Below are 20,718 nucleotides of genomic sequence, written 5' to 3'. Positions count from 1 at the left end.
TTATATGAGCATACGCCGAAAAAATTACTACCTCTATAATAACCATTAATTTGCCCTTGTAGAATCTTATAACAATGACAAACAACTGGCTTTATTAAAACACTTATACATACTTTAGTAAGTATTTATTTATTGATAACATATTAATTTCCAAACACGTTATCTTTATAAGATAGTCATAGTAATCTAGAATCAACATATCAACATTTATTTTTGTATAGAGATGGGTTATTAATAACAAAAACACTGTATTAAGAAATACACCACCAATTTCACCGTATGCAAAAGTTTAGTGGAGGTGGATCACTATTTCGGACGAATATATTGTAAATAATATTAACCGTAGAGGCAAGTCGAGAGAACAGAGACACAGCATGCTCTGAATGCACGGAACAATATCAATATCATAATATATCATGGACACAAAACATTGAGATTGAATCTATAATGAATTATCATTGATAAGAGATGTATAATTGTATACAATTGACATTTAGCCTGAACTTAAGCTTATCTCTATTACTAAATCTAGTAACATAGAAAGCAACACTAACATTCATTTATGTGTTTAATATTCTGTACGTAGTAAGAGCATAATCCCAAGTTACGGCGCTATGACGTCATCACAGTGTACATATTCCTACGTCGGTGAAGCCCTGCTGTGTTCGCGAAACAATCAGGCAGGGTACTATCTTTATCATTCGACGGACGGACAGAGACGGATCATGTCATAGAAATTTGTCACATACGTAACTTGGAAATTATATCTAAATTAACATTTATCTTGACATTCAATTAATAAATACTATGTTTTAAATACTAAATACGACCATGAAAACAAGTTAAAAAGCTTTTTATAAACTATGGTTATGATAAAGACGTACATTTGGCTATATCCTTCCGATCAAACCAAACCTTCCCTTGTCGACTAATTAGATTCCGTACAAATATACCTGCAATCAATGCTAGACCAGTAGCACGATACACATAGATATATATTGTAGAACAATGTAATGAGCAATACCTTGTTTTTACAATTTTTATTCATATAATAATAGTTACCAAGAAAAAATCTGAATATAATTCCCTACACATCAAATTAACATTTAGAAGATTGAACATATAATTAGTTCACCTAAGTTAAAGACTGCAATACTTTTTTGCATATCTCTTTGAAAATTGTATATTTACAATAATTTAACTTTAGTATATTACTAAAAATATATCTCATTATCTTAATATTATCTTAATATATTTAAAATGAGTAATGGGCGCAGTGATTGTCGCGCCTACGAGCCGTAAATAAATTAATATTTACACATCGAGTAGGGACATACTTTATACCCCATTCCATTCGGCATACAAAACCAAATGGAATCGCACCACTTGAATGTAGATGACACATTTCTGAACCAATACAATTTGTTTCAAATAATATGAGACAAGATTCAATAGATATTAATCCGACAAGTTTTATGAATATGATAATTTATATTCAAGTTGTAAAAAGAAAATTTCCGTGAAAGTTACGGAAGTTCCGCTAGATGCTTCAGTTTCTTTCACCAGCTTAATTATTTATGTACTTAAGCAAGCGCAATTTCCTACATAAGATTATACCTTTTTAAGAAAAACTTTTGCGCACCTTTTCAAGCCTTTCAAGCCTCTAGGTACTAGCGTTCATCCAATAATTATTACAATACTTAAAACATTTAAGCATTTCGTCATGATCATTTATTTTTGACCAAAAGCGATACACTTAAATAAACATGCGAAAGAACGAATAATAACTGAAATAACGCCTTTATTTTATTTGCAAGGAGGGATTTGTATTGATATAAAAGCTACAGGTATGGTATCGTTATAGGTATATCATTTTGAATGGGTAATTTTCTTTTTGTCGAAGTTATGAAGTATTCAGTTCAATTTATTTTAAAAACGGCTCCGAGGCTCCTTAGTTAACAGGCTTAAGTAAATGGAAGGCAGCTGGATATAGCATAAAACATATGAATTTAAAAAGTATTATGTTTGGCATTCATGGTGGATAGAATTCTTAGCAAAAGATCGCAGATGTCAATGTAAATAGGTCCGACATTTTTCTAGTTACAACAGCGACTACACCTAAGTATAACAGGCATAGTATATTACTATATACTATATATATATTTTAATAATAAATAAATACTACAGTTAACATTAATTGTGGCTGTATTCAATGCCCTTAAAGGGCTAGCAGCCGCCACGGCAAGAGTTCGTATATGACTAAAGTTTAAACCCTCACAAATTTTGGGGCTGCTACAAATTACTACTTACTCATATACTCTATAAGTTATACAATTAATGTAATCATTTCTATATAAATACTGTGTGCTGCAACATGAAAATAAACGTGTTACAGCGAGGCAAAACTAGTTTGATTATTATTAAAATCTGCTGAAAATTAATTAATATATTAAAGAAACTAATAAATGATACATGATCACACTTATCAGGTCTATTGAATATATCCGTGTTCCATCTAATGTACATAAAGATTATAGTTATGACACTATCTGATTATAAACATGCCATCTACATAAAATTGATAGTTTATTGTTTAGAGGTAACATCCGTATATATTTATTACATATAATGACATCGCAAATGTAAGCTCGTCCAATCTAAATCATTGCACATACGTTCGTGTCGTAGAAAGCACATATCAAAGTCCAAACACTAACGACTGGTATAAATCACTCACTTATAACTGGTACTAAAACAGACACTGAGTTTTCTCAAATAAGATGTCAAAAGTCCATTGAAGTAGGGGCCTTGAACCAGGGCTTTGAAGCTACAAGTAAAGTATTTCATGAAATCCGAAATAACATAAGACATGTGGTATTACTCTGGTGGTTACTGGTTGTACTCACTCTTTACACATTGCATTTCAATTTTGATATTTATTTGATAGCTTTTCAATGCAAGCGCAGTAAACGCCATGAAATTGCAAAATATTATTTTGATTTAAGTGAAGCTTTTAGTAATAAGATAGTATTTAAGCAAATTACGGCCGCCTACTCCACCTGAGGAAAAATTTCCTCAAAGAACTCCGTTAGTTAGTTGTCTAGGAACAAAGTGTTCGGGGGGTTGGCGTCATGGTTGACGTAGATAGAGCAGTTTACAATGACCACCTGAGCGAGGTCCTTGACCATCTTGTAGGGCGCCGGGTGTGCTATCAGCTCTTTGAGCAGCTTCAGACCGCCCTCGGCGTCAACCAGGTTGCAGTATTTCTCGGCTGTGGACACATGTTACTTTGTTAAAAATATTTTAATTAAAATTTTAATAGACTTCACATGTAACTTGATTTGTGTTGCATGGAAACCCATGGTTATAGTATTTTTTTTTCTATGATTGAAGACATCCTGTCCTTCTCGATACCGATTTGAGTATAACATCTCAAGTCATAAAAAGATACCTACTTGTTCTAAAACTCTCTGACCGGGATTTAATTTAAACGCGGTCGCTGCTGCGGCTTCCATTAGTCCTATTGGATTAGTAGGACCACGTTTAAAATAAAGTATTGTTTGTACTGTTTTACTTGGCAGTTAAACATTAGAGGTATGAATATGTAGAGGTTATTTTTTTTTTTATAAAGTAAGTCGCTAAAGATCCTGTCTCTTTGTTTGCGTGGATCAGTCGCGGGTAACAGCTAGTAAGTAATAACTAAGTATAATAGTGACTCACGGTAGACGGTTGTCAGGTTAGCCAGTGCCCAGACGGCCCAATGCTGGCACTGCGGCGTATGATGCGCGTGTAGCAGACTCAGCATCGGCTCGAATGAACGATAGTTGATGTTCCGCTCCGCCCTGAGGTCCCAGCGCTGTACGGCCGCGGCCACGCGGGCCAGCACAGTGTCGCGAGAGGGCTCGTCCACGGTCCAAGCTTCGGGCCCGTCGGACGCCATGTGGACCAGGACTCCGGCCGCGTTGTAGCTCACCTGTATGCAACATTTAATAAATTAATAATAATTAAATGATACAAATGAAAATGTCTACAAACTACAAAACAACTAGGCGCAAAAATATTTTTTGTATGATTGTAACGCGATATCTATCGAACCGTTGGTCTGATAAGACAATATTGGAGGTAGACTGGATCCTAAGCTAGGTTGTACCTGCATTTCAGGTTTTCAGGGTCCGCGGTTCAAGAAATTAAGAAAACAAAAAGTACAAATAATATGTGTTAATTTTTCTAACTAGCTTTGATACTAGTCTTATAGTGAAGCTAAACACTGTATGAGCCAGGTGCTTCCCTTACCGCACATTCTTCCATTAGGTGTGGTCACGATATGATATGTTAATATCTTGTATATGTTAAAACAAAGTTTTTTTAATAGAATTAATAAACGATTATACCTCGGAAGCAACTGCCTTCTGTCGGAGTCGGGTAAAAAAAAATTTGACGTAATAGTAGGTCTACTGTAATAATATGTAGTGCACAAATCACGCGACAAAGCATGGCCAACGGCGAGCCGCGTTACAATAATTTGTTATGCGCATTTTTAAATTTCACAATATTTCAAAATCTTAAATTCTGATGAATACGCCGTAAGTTATCTCCGTAAAAATAAAGTGTTAAAACTAATTAATTTGAGAAACAAACATATGCTTATAGCGATCTTAGATAACGTCGCTGTCTGATGTTGGAAGAATTTTTGAAATCGATTCAGTATTTTCGGCGATTACCCCCCTTAAACTTAAATAATATGCTTACTTCTTTATAACATAAGTATAAATAACTAAAGTTTTCTGTTAGCTTAGTCTGTGTAATTTATCCCATATATTTATTTATTTTTCGGACATCTAGTGTAGGATTGAAGTAGACTTCAAAGAAAGAATACCAAGAAATGCATTATTTATTGTTGTACCTTTATCTTTTCAAGAACTCTTTTGGCTTTGGACTGATAGGCCACGTTCAGCTGTTTGGCTTTATGGTAGAATTGAGATTCAAATAGTGACAGGTTGCTAGCCCATCGCCTAAAAGAAGAATCCCAAGTTTATAAGCCTATTCCTTAGTCGCTTTTATTCTTTTTTATTTGTTTAAATGGTACAAGTCGTCTCGCATCATTGATCACAGAAGATGTAATGTTTAAGTTACCTCAATGCCATCACTGGAGGAATCCAGCAGTTCGTTGAAGACGCCGAGGAACACTTTGTCCATGAGTTGGGGGCGAAGCGCCGCTACTTCGGCAACGTTCCCGAGCAGGCCCATCATGTTGCGCAGTAACTCCTCCTTGTCCGGGAATTTCTGGAATTTATTCTCATATGACAAATAACACTTAATAACAAAAGGTCGGAGGTTGAGCCGTGGTTCTGAAGTATTGTGGGTACAACCGTAAATACGCAAAATGAGAGCGAAAAATAAAAAACAATAGCTCGTACGATGAGAGACAATATATCGCATGGAAAGCTGCACATTCAGGCTATCTTTCTATGGATATTGGATTATAACAATGATCTAAAATTGATAAGGTTTCTCAACAATGGTCAGATAGGAACCGTTTCTCTTAAATTAGGTACACAATGGAGGTTGGTGGGTGTTGGTGGAACGAGCTCCTTTCTAGAGGGAGGTCGCAAGTCTCAAGACTTATGTCAGGAAGTTGAAGATAAATAACGCGTAGAACATTTCTTGTACATAGGACTTAGGTGCAACCCAAAGAGCTTGTTTATTTTAACCCGGATAGTTAGGAATCACCCTTTCTTTTCATAATATTACTCCAAAAATTTTTTTTAATCTTTTGTCACGTATTTTTGAAACCGCATGCAGTTCAATTAGCATTTAAACAAAAACTGAATAATATTAATACCTCTAGACAGGAGAGGAAGAACTTCATCCCGAAGTTGTCCAGGAATCTCTGACAGTTTTGCGGGGTCTCGTCGGTGACGTTCCACATGGTGGACCATGCCACCTCCAGCACGTCGTCGCAGACACGCCGCTCAAGGCGGTCGGAGATCAGATTCAACATTTTCTGTAACAATATATAAATAATTCTCATTAATTCGGCCTTGAAGCTACAAAAGGATTTATTTATTTATTAGATATAACTAAATTTTTTTTTTTTAAATAAAATTTTAGTTATATCTAATAAATAAATACGGGACAGAATACACACACATTGAGTTAGCCTCTAAGTCTGTTAGAGGCTTGTGTTACGAGATATACTAACTTAACTATACATATAGATAAACATCCAAGTCCCAGGCCAATCGGAGAAAGTTCGTTTTTCATTATGCTCTAGCCAGCTATATTCGAACCCGGATCTCAGGTGTCATAACATAATGTTTTGTCAAAACGCTACAAACTACCTAAGCACCTAACCCCCTTGAGGCTAACGTCCAGATTAAGGAACACTCTTCAAAACGGACACAGAATTCCTTCATCCCCAGAAGAACAGAACGCATGGCTCCTTAAAACGGCACCCTCCCCAAAAGGGTGCTGGTACTTCGCCCAAACTAATCGACCACTGGTATGAGAAGATGCACAAGCTGATGAAACTCTTCCAGTATTGGTCACCAACTCGCCAGAAGGGAAAGTGAAAAAGAGTTTGTCCGTCTTTCACTTTCACCATGAAATTACTTATATAGGGTACTTTCGCGCTGGCTGAGCCGCGAACGAAATCGTATATAAAAAGTTCGCAATAGGTGCTTACTTCACCTTCATATAACAAACAAATATTCTATGCGCCGTAAATACAATATTAAGTCATTACATACTTGCTAATACCAATATTAACGCAAAGCGGAAAACATTGAGAGAAATGAATTTAATGTTTAACATTTCACTGAGTATGAGTGCATTGGTACATAAAACAAACCAAATGGTACATACAAAAATATGTAAAGGCGACTAATAGGCTTGTAAACTTATTATTATATTATAGGGATTCTTCTTTTGGGATGGGATAGTAACCTGTCACTATTTGAATCTCAATTCTATCATAAAGCCAAAGAGCTTAACGTGGCCTATGTCTTTTCAACACGTTCTGTTTACCCCGCAAGAGATAAATACGTGATTATATGTATGTATGTGTATCTACATACAAGGAAATTAAATGTTCTTACTGAAATAAGTCATCATAACAAACTTAAATAATTTCATTAATTTCTATTCAACTTAGGTATATTAGTAAAAATGGCACAAAGATTTGACACGACATCTAGAGTTTATGAAGATACCTATCAAAATCTTTTATATTGTCTAATTAATTTTCTGGCCAACTACCAACAACTTTGCTAACTACCTATAACCTAATTATTCAACAAGGAACATTTAATAAGTTAACAACGATTATTTCTGAATTTCCACTGAACCGTAACTGATTAGTCAGGACGACTTATTCCACTATGTTCACTTTGTTATTAATACATGATTAAACACGACGGTAGTATGACAGTACGGATACAGTTTCTGTAGTGTCAACTCCAGACAAGGACATTTCCTTTTGCCATTAACAGTGCAAGATAAATCAAAGATTTCACTTAACACCCATTTTTGTATTCTTTTACGTTACTCGGATTTTTGACCGAGTTAGAGTGAGTTATGCTTATTACTTTTATTTGAGCCCTTGAATTGTAATTAACATCACATGATTGGATGCATATTTTAGTAATCTTTATGAATAAATAAAGACGGTGTTACAAACGGGTAGAATTGATTTTTGTAGCCTTAAATTTCAAACTCTATTTTCTCGAGTCTTTTCAGTCTGTCAGGAGTGGGAAGGCCTACACGAACGTACCTTGATCAAATCGGAGAATCTAGCAAAAGGTCAGGTCAAGAGTACCCGAAACCGACGAGATTGCATGAAGGGAGTTATGAATGTGAATGAAGCGAAAGAAGTATGCAGGGATCGTGGCAAGGGGAACGATGTGGTCTCTGCCTACCCCTCAGGGAAAGAGGTGTGATTTATGTTTGTATGCTATATACGTTATGAATATTTTTATGAAAATAATATGTAAAACTTTAAACACTTTGAAATAAACATGTGTTATTTATTGCCTCCAAAATAAAAGATCACGTCATGGGTCACTATTAATTAGATCACTTGCCTAACAACCAAAGTACCTACTGTCAACATATTCTAATGTGAATCAAACTACGTACCTAAGTACCTACGGCCGACAAATACATATATACTGATATTGATTCCTCACGAATTGATTGAAGCAAACCGGCAAACGCGTATCGTCTGCTGCGTTACATTACTTAACCGGCACATTAATGAGGGGTTTTTAATACAAATCACCTGTGGATTCTCTAAGATAATCGGAAACGCTCATCGCAACCGTTTGGTGTACTAGTACCGGTGTCGTCCATTACAGTTTTCCCAAACCTGACCAGACGATTACGGCAGACGACTTTTGTCAGCAATTGCAAACTATGAAGGAAAAGCTAGCTGCTAAACAACCGAGGCTGGTCAATCGCTCCACGGTACTGCTGCTTTATGGCAACGCTAGACTACACACTGCACAACAGACTGCTACCAAATTAGAAGAGTAATTGGAACGTCTAAGCCATCCACCGTACTCCCCGGACCTTGCTCCAACAGATTATCATTTTTTTCTAAATTTAGATATCCGATTGGTTTTCTTAGTAAAAAAATAAATAATATTCGACTTTTTGTTTCTTCTATACCAAACACCAATTTCATATGTAAGGAACTTATGTTATTTATGTTTTGATATTTGTTTATGAAGATGCATGTTGCGAATTATTTATTGAATAGCTGTTGCCCGCGACTTCATCCGCGTAAATTTAAAATCCTTATTCACATATAATTTTCAATTAGAACCAAGAATAAAATCAAAAAACCTCCTACCGAGTCTAATGTTAATAAACTTCTATCGATTTATCGATAACATTCTAGCATCTAGCTAGCGTCACGTCTATTTTGCCAGCACTAACCTTAAATCTATATTTAACTGCCGCCCACGACTAACTCAGTGTTAAATATGCGACCGTCGCTTTGAGCAAGTTCACATATAATTGGATTCTAAAACATGTAAAAATATACACATAGATGATTTAGCATTAATTTTCTTTCTAATAAATATTCTGAAGGCTTAACAATTTGGATTTATCTATATACTAACAATATATAATAGTACGTTTGCACACAGCGTCAGTTTTCGTCAGCGTTCAATTTTATTTTTGTGGATAAAATTAGTTTCATCTTAACACTGTTTTTGTTATAATCCAATATTCTTGAAATTTTGCACATACACATAGTATTGAGTAGGTATACTGAGACCATTCATCTTGGAAAAAGTACCGATCTCGTGGGATACACCCGTGAGGCAGATACTAACTAAATAAGCGTGATTTTTGACGGGGACACAATAGTTCATAAATGACGTAGAAGGGGACTAAATAATTAATTTGATAAACATATCCAAGGCATACCATAAAATCTTTGCTAAATCATTTAATGCCATATTTTCACAACCGCAAAATGGTAAGAGGAAAGATAAGCTTTAGGCAATTTGTTAAAAGGCTTATGACAATACGACATTTAGATGCTGCTGCTGCTGTTTAAAAACATATAAAATAACAACAACGGTAGTAGAAAATTTGTTTCGCTTTGCTTTGCAGTACCTATGGAAAACACTCGCCATGCAGATTTACTGGCAAATTCTATTATTAACTTATTAAGAATTTGAACCAATCGTGTAAAATATATTTATTCTCTTCATAAAACTTGGCCCAGCTCAAAGAATAAGAAGTACTTACAAACTTACATGAAGCTTATGTTACCCCCACCCCCGCCTTTTTGGCTAGCTCTCAGTCATTGATGGGATGCATTGTAACAAAAGAAATCGAAAAAGGATCCATGGTTTTTTGTCAAGTATAAAGTCATAATAAAAAAACACTATTAAATTGATAGTCATAGAGATATTTTTTCTACCTGTATCATTATCAGCCAAAACAATGCGTCCGCCACAGGTAACTGAATTTCAAAGAAACTATAGACACTAGAATAGATAATATCATTAAGTCTATTACATAGCTTAAGCCTGAAACTAAATTCGCATAGACAAGAAGATAAAAAACAAATATTTATACATAACTACATATAATTACATCTATATCCCTTGCGGGGTAGACAGAGCCAACAGTCTTGAAAAGGCCACATTCAGCTTTTTGGCTTGATGATAGAATCGAGATTTAAGTAGTGACAGGTTGCTAGCCCATCGCTTAAAAAAAGAATCTCAAGTTTGTAAGCCTATCCCTTAGTCGCCTTTTACGAGATCCATGGGAAAGAGGAGTGGTCCTATTCATTTTTGTGTTGGTGCCAGGAACCACACGGCACAAATATTATTACGACATTAACATATACAGTTAGTTTCAAAGTCGCCTTGCACCTGTTCGTTTATAAGCGATTTTCTTAAAAAAAATGTGCCTAATGAATTATGATGTAGTTTTCACATATTCAACCGCAGGCACTGTGCGAAGAAGAGCCAAGTCATCTTACTACTATTATAAAGGCGAAAGTTTGTATGGATGTTTGTTACTCTTTCACGCAAAAACTACTGAACCGATTACCATGAAATTTGGTATGTAGGTAGCTGAAGACCCAGAATAACACATAGGCTACTTTTTATCCCAGAGTTCCCGCGGGATTGATAGGGTTTCCATGCGGACGAAGTCGCGGGCGGCCTCTAGTTATTTTAATAAAATAAAAAGTGCTTACTCCGATCTTACTTAATAGCGATCATAGAGCTTTTTACTTGCCGCCAATATAGCAGGCGAGTTCAACCTGTACCTAGATGACAATATTTTCGCAACACCAATCAAGGGGCACTTAGCGAAGATTGGTTTGCTACCAAACTTCTCTAAGTGGCCCTTGATAGGTGTTTATAATAAAAGAAGAATACTTACTCCAATAGCTCCATTATTTCCCAGGAAGCGTTTTTGTTTGCCGTCGACCTGGCAGGCGAGCGAGTTCAGCAAATAGATGGCAATACGCTGCACGAAACCCTCCAAATGTACATCGGCTACCCCATTCAGCAGGATCTGAACGACGCGTTCATATTCAAACAGCTGGAAATAATAAAATTGACACACTTGTGTAAAAGAATGGGATAGGTAACACCCATAGATATAGCAAATACTATAAATATTCGATGTTTTACATACGATTGGACACAAAAAATTTGTGGCGACTTCACTAACGCCACACGCTGTAACAGTCAGAATACGACGCGCTTAACCAATAGCACTCAATATTAACATACGGAGATCACACGCCACCAAGCCTATAACAGGGCGTTTGCCAAATGGCGCAAGCAAAGATATCATGGATAGGAGAATAAATACAACCTCCGACTCAACATCATTAAAGTCGGGATTCCTATAATACATATCGTGCAGCATAACACCTAGCTTGGTGGAAGATCTTCCTTTTTGTGGCGGTCGAGCCTGAATCATCGCTCCCGCTACAAATGTACATATATCACTTCATACTATAAAGCAAAGTCGCTTCCCGCGTCTGTCCCTCTGTATGTATGTATGCTTAGATCTTGAAAACTAGTATAGTAGTAAGTATTTTTAAATAGTTATTCAAGAGGAAGATTTATACGTATCAATGCTACCCGTGCGAAGCCGGAAGCGGGTAGCTAGTAAGTACTAAAGTAACCTTAATTTGTATTTAATTACTCAGTAATCTAATATTAAAAAGTATATAATTACTCTTGCTTACTTAATAAGTCTACATAAGTTCAAACAATTTCAATATTCATAGAAATGTTTCAATTAGGTTAATACAAAACATCATTACATTTAGAAATTGCAAGTATGTAATAATAATGCTGATAAACACCATGCCCCATAAACAAAAAATATAAGTTATATAGGTTATCAATATTTTAACTCAAACAATGCAATCAAATGTAACATATTAACATAATGAACTTTAACCAATGATGATATAAACTTAAAAAATATAGACTTGAAAAGTTTAATAACACACATTTATGAGCCACATTGTATTATCGCACCACAAATTGTCTTTTTAGCTAAACCCTAAGTGCAGATAAAATGGCCAGCCATACAAAACAAAAAATTGATTAGAATAGATTTTCAAAATTGGATATAAGGCATCACTAATTGACTTCACATAACTTAAATATATATCTACTACCGCTTCCAAAGCAGCATATTTCCCGGACATTGATTTACTAGTACATTACCTACTTTTTGAAAGAATCTTAGATTTTCCTTACATGCATAACTTTATCGAATATGTATTGAGGGGGCAATGTCAAAATATTCAGATTTTTGCAAAATGCTCTAAGCAAATCTCTTTGTTTTAACCCATAGATGGCTCCTTGGAAAATGGAAACTTGCGGCACTCCTATTTTTACGTTAGCTCCTTTCAATCTTGTGATATTTATATCTACTGTCTGTAATCTTTCACTAGATTATCATTTAATTAGTTTAATAGCAAAAGTGTTGAACCTGTAATGAGCGAGCAATCAAATGCTTTAGTCTTCATCTCCATGCATTGATAATGAGTGACAAGAGCAACACCTGCATCTGTTGTACATTTACCCTCAGTACCGTATTGTGGACATTGAAATAATTTATTAGACTTAAAGTAGAGCTGCATTTGATTAAGCATGATTGTCTCAAAACCTAGCTCAGAATTGGTAAAATTGAGATAGGTCTATAGTTACCAGGCTCTGACTTTTCACTTTTCTTAAATAGTGGATTTGTTTACTATACTTCATTAAATTTGGAAAATTCCTTTGGTCAACACAATCATTGAACATATAAGTATGCTAAGTCTCCAGCTATAACATTTATAAGAATATTTTTTTTTTTTAATTAAAAAATTAATTTACAACTTATGTTGACATAATTTTCCTATTATCAAATTTAATTTCCTAAATATATTCTTTCAAATGACATATTACCAAAACATCTAATGTTTATTAACTTAAAAAATAAATTATATATACCCCAATATTAATGTTCTTTGTATTACCAGCAAACATGTAGAAATAATTGGCACTGCAAGAGCAGTGGCCCAAAATGAATAATTCTCTTACCACATCCGTAGGTATCTTGAATTGGCATAATGTAAGGCAGCCATTTCTCATCATAGTATCATCTCCAAGATGTGCCTCCATGCCATCAAGCAGTGCAGTGATAATTCGCCTTTTCAATTTGATTCCAATGCGGTTCTTTTCTTTGCCCTTCACTATGTAGAAAAGGGTGGCACTATACAAAATAACAAATTATGACTTTAAAGTACTCATTCAGAAATAGAATATAGTATTCTGTTAGTGTTTTTTTTTTAATCAAGGCTTCCAATGTCTTTATGGAATTAGGAAAAGCCAAACTAACAAGCTATATAGGTATATACGAGAGCAATGTTAACAAGCATTTGGTAACCATTTGTAGCAACAATGTAATAAAAATAAACAAGTGAATCACCTTCCAGATATTTGGATATGTTTCTCTAAGACATGTGTGTCCATGGCACACAGGACAACATTAAGAGCCCGGCCAACATATGCATTGATCTCATAACGGAACAAATAGTAGAGATCATTGAGAACACGAGCCAGCATTGCTGGCCTGTCCATGTAAGCTGTAGCTGCAGTCAGAATCTGCTCCTCATTTGCATCTCCCGATATCTTGTAGAAAAGAAATATAATTTGTATTGGCATTTGGCTGAATTTAAAGCTGATCTAGTAAGGCTGAATGCAGATGTTAAAAAAATTATATAGCACCTTTAACCTATATTTTTTTGTCATAAGATTATACTGATTTCTCATTTTAAAAACTTGTTATTCACTTACCACTTTAGCTGGTATATCATGTCTCTTGCAAGCCCCATGATGAGTTCCATATAGACCAAGAAACTCTAATGGCCTGTTTACACGACTTACTAGTCCAGGTATATCACACCGCTCTTGAACATCACACTTGCCAGCACTGTCTTTAGCTGTGCCAACTGCAGCTGCACCAGATCCTGCTAAATTGGTGCCAGAAATATCCAAGGACTCCAACAAAGGCAAACTTGTAACTAGTTTGGATAACACATCATTGGGATACAAATATTTGCCATGCCTGTCATTTGATTGTGATATGTCCAAGTGTTCCAATGTAGTTAAACTTGCTATCCAATCTATCACAATGTCTTTTAACCAGTGGACACTGTGCAGTATTAGTGATTTTAAGTGTTTTAATCCTGTTAGTGCCCATATGGAACCAGCTGATGCACATTCAGACAGGTCTAGATATGTCAAATTTGTAAGAGGCTTGAGGAGTAGCAATGGGAATATAGCCCCACCACGGCGTTGAATTGTGAGCCGTCGTAAATTAGGAGCATTGATCACATATCCCCTTTGTCTAAATAACCTTTCGTCTTGAGGAATGACAGATGTAGAAGGCCCAAACTTCAGAGAGACTAGATTTTCACTCTTGCTATTAATAATATCTAAGGAAGCAGTGGACAAATATTCGCACTGCACTAAGTCTACTTCGTATGGCTTATGGGCCATGAAATACAGAAGACCTTCATCTGTAATACGAGAATTCCGCAGTTTTACGGAATCCAATCTCGTTCGCGTGCGATCGCGGAAAAGATTTGCTATGCTATCACTGACACGGCTGTTTCTTTGATAAGCCCTTAGGAATTTCTCACAGATTTCAGCAGGTAGAACAACGTCGTCTTTGAGTTTACGATATTTGTTAGGGGGATCTAATTTTGTAATCGTATTTAGATTTTCGACAATGTAATTCAAACATATGTCGAACAAAGAATCAGGACAACTGTCGTATAACGAAAATACTTCCTGGTCAGTCATCTTGCTGATTCGTGCACTTATATTTTTATGTTCAAAATGTATAAAATAGAAAGGTTTTAGATGACACCATTTCTAATAATCTTTAGTTTTACGTTCACAACAAAATTAGTCCACAATTTAAGAGATTGTGAGTTCACTTCCCACCATTATGTTTACTTAATACAACAGAATCCGGTACATCTTATACACAAAACGTACTTTTTCGAATTGATTGATTATGTCTGCAAAACGTAGAATAGTTTTACTCGTTTTATTAGCGAAAAACTACCGAAAATCACAACGCAACAAGCAAGCGAGCAACGATACAAAATAGCTCTACTGCTCTATAAAAACCATAGAGAAAAAAGAGATTTCTTCAATGGAAATGTCAATATAAAGTTCGTTTGTGTAGATGTCCTGTTCAGGCCGTTCACAATGAATAAATTGATAGCTTTTAGTATTCGACGAGTATTTTCCTCGTAGCCAGGATTATTTACCAGCAACTTAATCCTCAATATAGCTTTGAATAATCTGAAGTGCCATACTATAAGTACACTTTGGCGCTAGTTCTATTCGGATCTATCATTACGGACTGCTATTTACTTCTGCTACTGTTATTTTTTATTAATAGACCGATCAGGACATTTAGGATAAATTACAGAAAAAACACGTTTAATGTGTAGTGTTTTTTAATATATATTTTTATTTTTAAGTATTTGTTGTTAATGCGGGAACGGTAATATTTTGTATTTCTACGCTTTAAAAACATTACTCGAAGACCTAATTTAAAAAATTCAGCTAGATTTCTAGCTATCACGGTTTATGAAATACCTACAGCCTGGGGACGGACAGACGAACTTAATGCACGATGAGAAACGTCGCCAATGTACGTATGTGTCAAGTAAGAATCGTGTGTCTTAACTTTGGTACGCGTGTGACTCTTCTTCCTTCTTTTTTTTTAAATTAACCCTACAAGGCACTCAGTGACTCATCGGGAACACTCATAGAAAAGGTTCCCTACACGTTTATTAAAACTGATATAGACTTCTGTTGGGTTTTTGTAGAAACTTTACTAGTATAGCGATTACGTAATACAGATAGTTTGGCATAGATGGCGGTATCGGTCACTAGGCAAAGAACAGAACTTCAAATTCGGGGTGTCGTCGCGAGTTCATTAATTCCACATATTGAAAAAAATATAAAAGTTGTTTTATTGGAGTTTTGGACAGTAAAAAAATTATTGTAGTTTTATAATAGTGTTCACTTTGACTCGGGTAAGTTAGTTTTTGTATTGTTGTAATTTATGTAAGAAAAAAATCCATTTATTTGAACGTTCCAGATACGGTACACTGTGCCTTAGTCTTCCTTTTTACCAATACGTACTATCGGTATTTTACTGACGAATATATATTTTTTTTTTAGATTATGGCTAGAAAAAGATTATTTGAGGAAGAAATTATACATTTCTTGACTATACCATCGGGTAGCGAAGATGGCGAAGATTCTTCTGCAGCCGACAGTGATGAAGATACTGAAAGATTACGATCCACTCTTAGCTTTTTGCCAGAATCACTTAATGACATGGAAGCAAATCAATGTCCTTCTACTAATGAAGATACAAGTCACGAAAACAGACATGAACCAAGCCCTCGACCCAGTACTTCGGGTGCAATTTCAGAGCCCACTGCAGGTATTGTTCAACCGTCACCAACAGCCAGACAATCTTCGACTTTTGTGAGTATTGCCACATCTAACAGAACTAAAACCAAGGTCTCTTGCTCTCAAAGAAAAAAAAGGAAGTTCATCTGGAAAAAGAAGTCTTTTCAACCAGTTCTGCCTCAGTTTACTGGAAACACAATTTTACCGCCATCGATTTCACAATTTGAAACACCCTTACAATATTTTCTATGGTTTTTTGATAATGAATTATTAGAACACATCACAGAAGAAATGTACAAATTTAGCATCCAAAAAAATGTTTCGAAGCCATTTCATATTTCAGTGTGTGCTCTCATCATCGTTTGTGGGACGAGAGCCAGTACATCAAGTGAAGAGATATTGCAAAAAAGCTAAAAAATATATTTATGTTGATTGTCCTCAAATAGTGAAAATTTATAATCAGCACATGGGAGGTGTCGATCTGCTCGACTCATTTCTGGGTAAATATAAAATAAAAATAAGAACCAGAAAATGGTATTTGAGATTATTTTACCACCTTCTAGATGTTGTGGTTATAAATAGTTGGTTGCTATACAGACGAGTTGGAGAGCAGAACGGGACACCAACCCCTCTAAAACTGAGAGACTTCAAGTTTGAAGTTGCAAAAAGTCTCTGTATGTCTGGTCTATCGATGAACAAGAAAAGAGGTAGACCATCATCTGCGTCTACTGAAATTGAGCTGAAAAGGACTAAGCGTAATACTGCAATCCTGCCTCCTCCTGATGTCAGAAGTGATGGGTTTGAACATTATCCTATTTGGGGTTTGAAACGTCAACGCTGTAAATATCCCGGATGCAAAGGCAAAACTTTCATTACATGTGAAAAATGTCGTGTGGAACTTTGCTTCTATAAAGATAAAAATTGCTTTCGGAATTTCCATCAATAGCACTGTTATAATTTTATTTCGTTTATTATATTTTTTTTTCTTTTTAAGGGCTTACAATGATAATTATAAAACATGTTGTATTAATCAAAGTGGGGTAGTCCATTTGTACTGATTCGATGCCAAAAAGTAGTATTAAGGCACAATGTACCTCAGCGGGAACCAAATAAAAAAAATATATTTCTACGTAAATATTTGGTTTTGATTTTTTTTATTATTTTTCCCGGACTTCTAGTGGTAAACTATATAACATACATTTTACTCGAAAAGAAAAAAAAAATCGTGCCTTGTAGGGTTAAGTACCTCAACTTTTTGTCATGTCATGATCTTGATTTTGGGAATAATATAGTATAGGCCTCATTTGAAATCGTACCTATTAATTTTAAATTGAGTTTTAAGTTTCCTTTACATAATATGTAAACTTTTCATATACGTTTTGTGGTGGCACAGAGGGTGGCATTGGAGGCGCTCGTTCCCGCCAAATTTAAAATCAAAATATTGTGTTGATCCGCTCACGAACCGAACCTAATTTTGCTCTTTCTGACTTTCTGTATTTTAAATCAATATACCACGTTTAATTTAAATAAAGTTTAACTAGGTAATACCCTGCGATACCGCCCCCATGAAATGAAACATCACCATATTTCCCTTTCCAGCTGAAAAGACGGGAAATCCTCTATTAGACCACATATAGAATCTACACACCAAATAAGTCTCTTGTCCCAGCGATTTGACTGTGCGTTGATATTGGATCATTGTCAGTCAGTCATTCACTTTCTTCTTTTATATATTTTGCAATTCATAACCAGTCAAAAGTATTTTAGTATTGACTAGAAAAATCAGTCAAAAGTAGTTTTTACATAGGTAGTTAATGATTCCGACAAAAGTGGTTTTGAATGGTTGTATCGATCAAAACTCTTATTAAGATGATGATTTCTTTTCGCATAATTATCTAAACCATAATTATTATAGCCATAAACATATACCTAGTTAACGCATAATAAGAAACTAAGAAAATATTAAGTAGACAAACAAATATTACCCAATTTCGGGGGCTACCGCCATAAAACTCTACCTACTCACTCTGACTTACATACCTTGAAGAAGTTGAATTCCCGCTGGCTTTGTGTGTATGTCATAACCACATTAACGTTACGTCTAAAGTCTATTTGGTCTTATTTATTACTAGCTGTTGCCTGCGGCTTTGCTCACGGATATTGTTATTTTACACAAATCCACCTAAACTGTCTTTTCCTGGATGAAAGGTACCTAAAGGTAATATGGTAGATACTATGTTCTTCTCAATACTCCTAAAGGCTTGGGTGTAGGTACTTTGGATACCTTTCCCTCGCAAATTCGAACGCACAATGACCTGTTTTTCCGCTCCCGTGGGAATTTTGGGAAATCTAAAAACAAACATCAAATTAACGATAAGTATTTATAATTAAATATCATTTCCCGTGATTTCGCTCGGCACATCGTCATTCATAGATAAATCTACGGGAACATAGGTTTATTCCTTGTTTCGGGATGAGAGATAGGTACCTACCCTTGCAATGTCCTTCCCTGTTCCTTAGTTTGTTTGTTACCTCTTTATGCACTCAACCAATATTGAATCTGTGCATATCTACACCCATAGAACTTACATGCAGATTCAAAATGTTTACCCATTATATACATTAAGTATGAAGTTAGTAATTAGGTATCTGTTTCTAAACGCGTAACTTTTAAGGAAACAAATAATACTGCAAAAATTTAATGCATGGCGCATACTTCGGAGTACTAACAACGTTGTATGTATTAATTTATATACTGCTCCCAAGGGAAATTTAGGCGAAAGAACCGGTGAAGAAATTTCTTTACAATAACTGCAAAATTTCCAGGGATCCTGAGAAAGTGTATAATTTTTCTTAATAAAGGAAAACGAAAATTAAGTTTCTATAATTTTTTTTACTAATCAATAATAAAAAATCATCCTCTTAAAATCACCGTAAGAGCATGTTAATACTTACTAAAACTAATGAACATAACTCAGAAAAGTCTCATTTGTATATAGCCTAGGTAGGATTTGATTCTGTGCCCCCACACGCACTGTTCCTGTATCGATTCGAACACCGTCTTCAAAAATGTATGTAGGTGGGAATAAGGTACCAACCCACTAAACGCCTAAGTAAGACGTATTGTTAATTTTATTTTCAACTAGCGACCCGCCCCAGCTTCGCACGGGTGCAATGCTGATACTAAATACACTACAGAAGTCGGACAGTACCGCCGCAGTAAATCTGTAATATCTTCGAAATATTAATTTAAATCTTGTGCTGTAAAGGGCCATATAGATCTGTGTTAAATCAACAATTTTTTTAAGCTATTTAATTGGATAAGGATTAATGCTGTATTGGTTAAAATCGCTTCATTTGCCATTATTTGTCGTAAAAAGTTAATGACAAAATATTTTTATTGTGGGATATCTATGAGTGATAGACATACATATACCATCGCGCAGTTTTCTGTAGACTTTTTTAATGTGTACAAATAATTAGTACATTATTTGGATAAATCTCGTAGGGTTCAGCCTGCGTTTGCAATGTAGGTAATCATAAAATAATATGATAATTAACGACATCACATTAGAAATCTCAAAAATAACAGGTATTTCTCCACTATTTAATGGATGTTATTATACTTACATATAAACCTTCCTCTTGATTCACTCTATCTATTGAAAACCGCATCAAAATCCGGTGTGTAGTTTTAAAGATTTAAGCATACAAAGGGACATAGGGACAGAGAGAGCGACTTTGTTTTATTCTATGTAGTGATGATGTGTTTGAAATAATCCTTAGGTATAGGTACCTACTCGTGGCATGATTCAGTATTTACGCGCGATGGTTTGTTAGCGTATTTCATTTTATGTATAAGTTTGGTGTTTCTATACCGACTTCGATGGTTCTTTTTTTATTGAATGAATGAATGAATGAATGAACCAGGACTCATAATATGTTAGTAAACTTAAAGCTATGTTAGTACTAATAGTAATTAATTAAATTTATAAAATTACAGTAATAAAATTCATAAAATTATATTAATAAAGTTCATAAATGTCATTAATATAATTTTATTGTTCAGCCCCAGCCTGAACGCATTGTTGTATTGAACACGAAGGGCGTTGTAAGATTTTTGAGTATATCTTGCCCATAGTGTACACGTATAAAAAGAAGAGCACTAAGCTTTAAACAGGGTGACTTTGACTTCCCTCGTGCAGCGCGCAAATCTGCGGGCAAGCATGTT

At 35.1% G+C, this 20,718-nt stretch overlaps 2 protein-coding genes across 2 annotated transcripts; one reads left to right on the top strand and one right to left on the bottom strand.

Moving 5' to 3' along the window:
* Positions 1-110: 110 nt before the first annotated feature.
* LOC106134024 (protein zer-1 homolog) lies at positions 111-15,214 on the bottom strand. The gene is made up of 8 exons (XM_013333971.2): positions 13,839-15,214; positions 13,471-13,673; positions 13,083-13,254; positions 10,912-11,073; positions 5,843-6,004; positions 5,134-5,283; positions 3,721-3,973; positions 111-3,271 (listed from the first exon to the last, which is right to left on the bottom strand). The coding sequence occupies exons 1-8, from the start codon at positions 14,847-14,849 to the stop codon at positions 3,093-3,095; spliced, it is 2,292 nt and encodes a 763-aa protein (XP_013189425.1). The 5' UTR covers positions 14,850-15,214; the 3' UTR covers positions 111-3,092.
* Positions 15,215-15,787: 573 nt separating this feature from the next.
* Positions 15,788-17,729, top strand: LOC132903985 (uncharacterized). The gene is made up of 2 exons (XM_060953815.1): positions 15,788-16,102; positions 16,251-17,729. The coding sequence occupies exon 2, from the start codon at positions 16,254-16,256 to the stop codon at positions 16,899-16,901; it is 648 nt and encodes a 215-aa protein (XP_060809798.1). The 5' UTR covers positions 15,788-16,102; positions 16,251-16,253; the 3' UTR covers positions 16,902-17,729.
* The last annotated feature ends 2,989 nt before the right edge of the window (positions 17,730-20,718 follow it).

This window comes from Amyelois transitella, chromosome Z (assembly GCF_032362555.1).
Source record: "Amyelois transitella isolate CPQ chromosome Z, ilAmyTran1.1, whole genome shotgun sequence".
Classification (NCBI taxonomy): domain Eukaryota; kingdom Metazoa; phylum Arthropoda; class Insecta; order Lepidoptera; family Pyralidae; genus Amyelois; species Amyelois transitella.
Note: the sequence above shows the minus strand (reverse complement) of the source record. Positions and strands in the feature narration are given on the sequence as shown.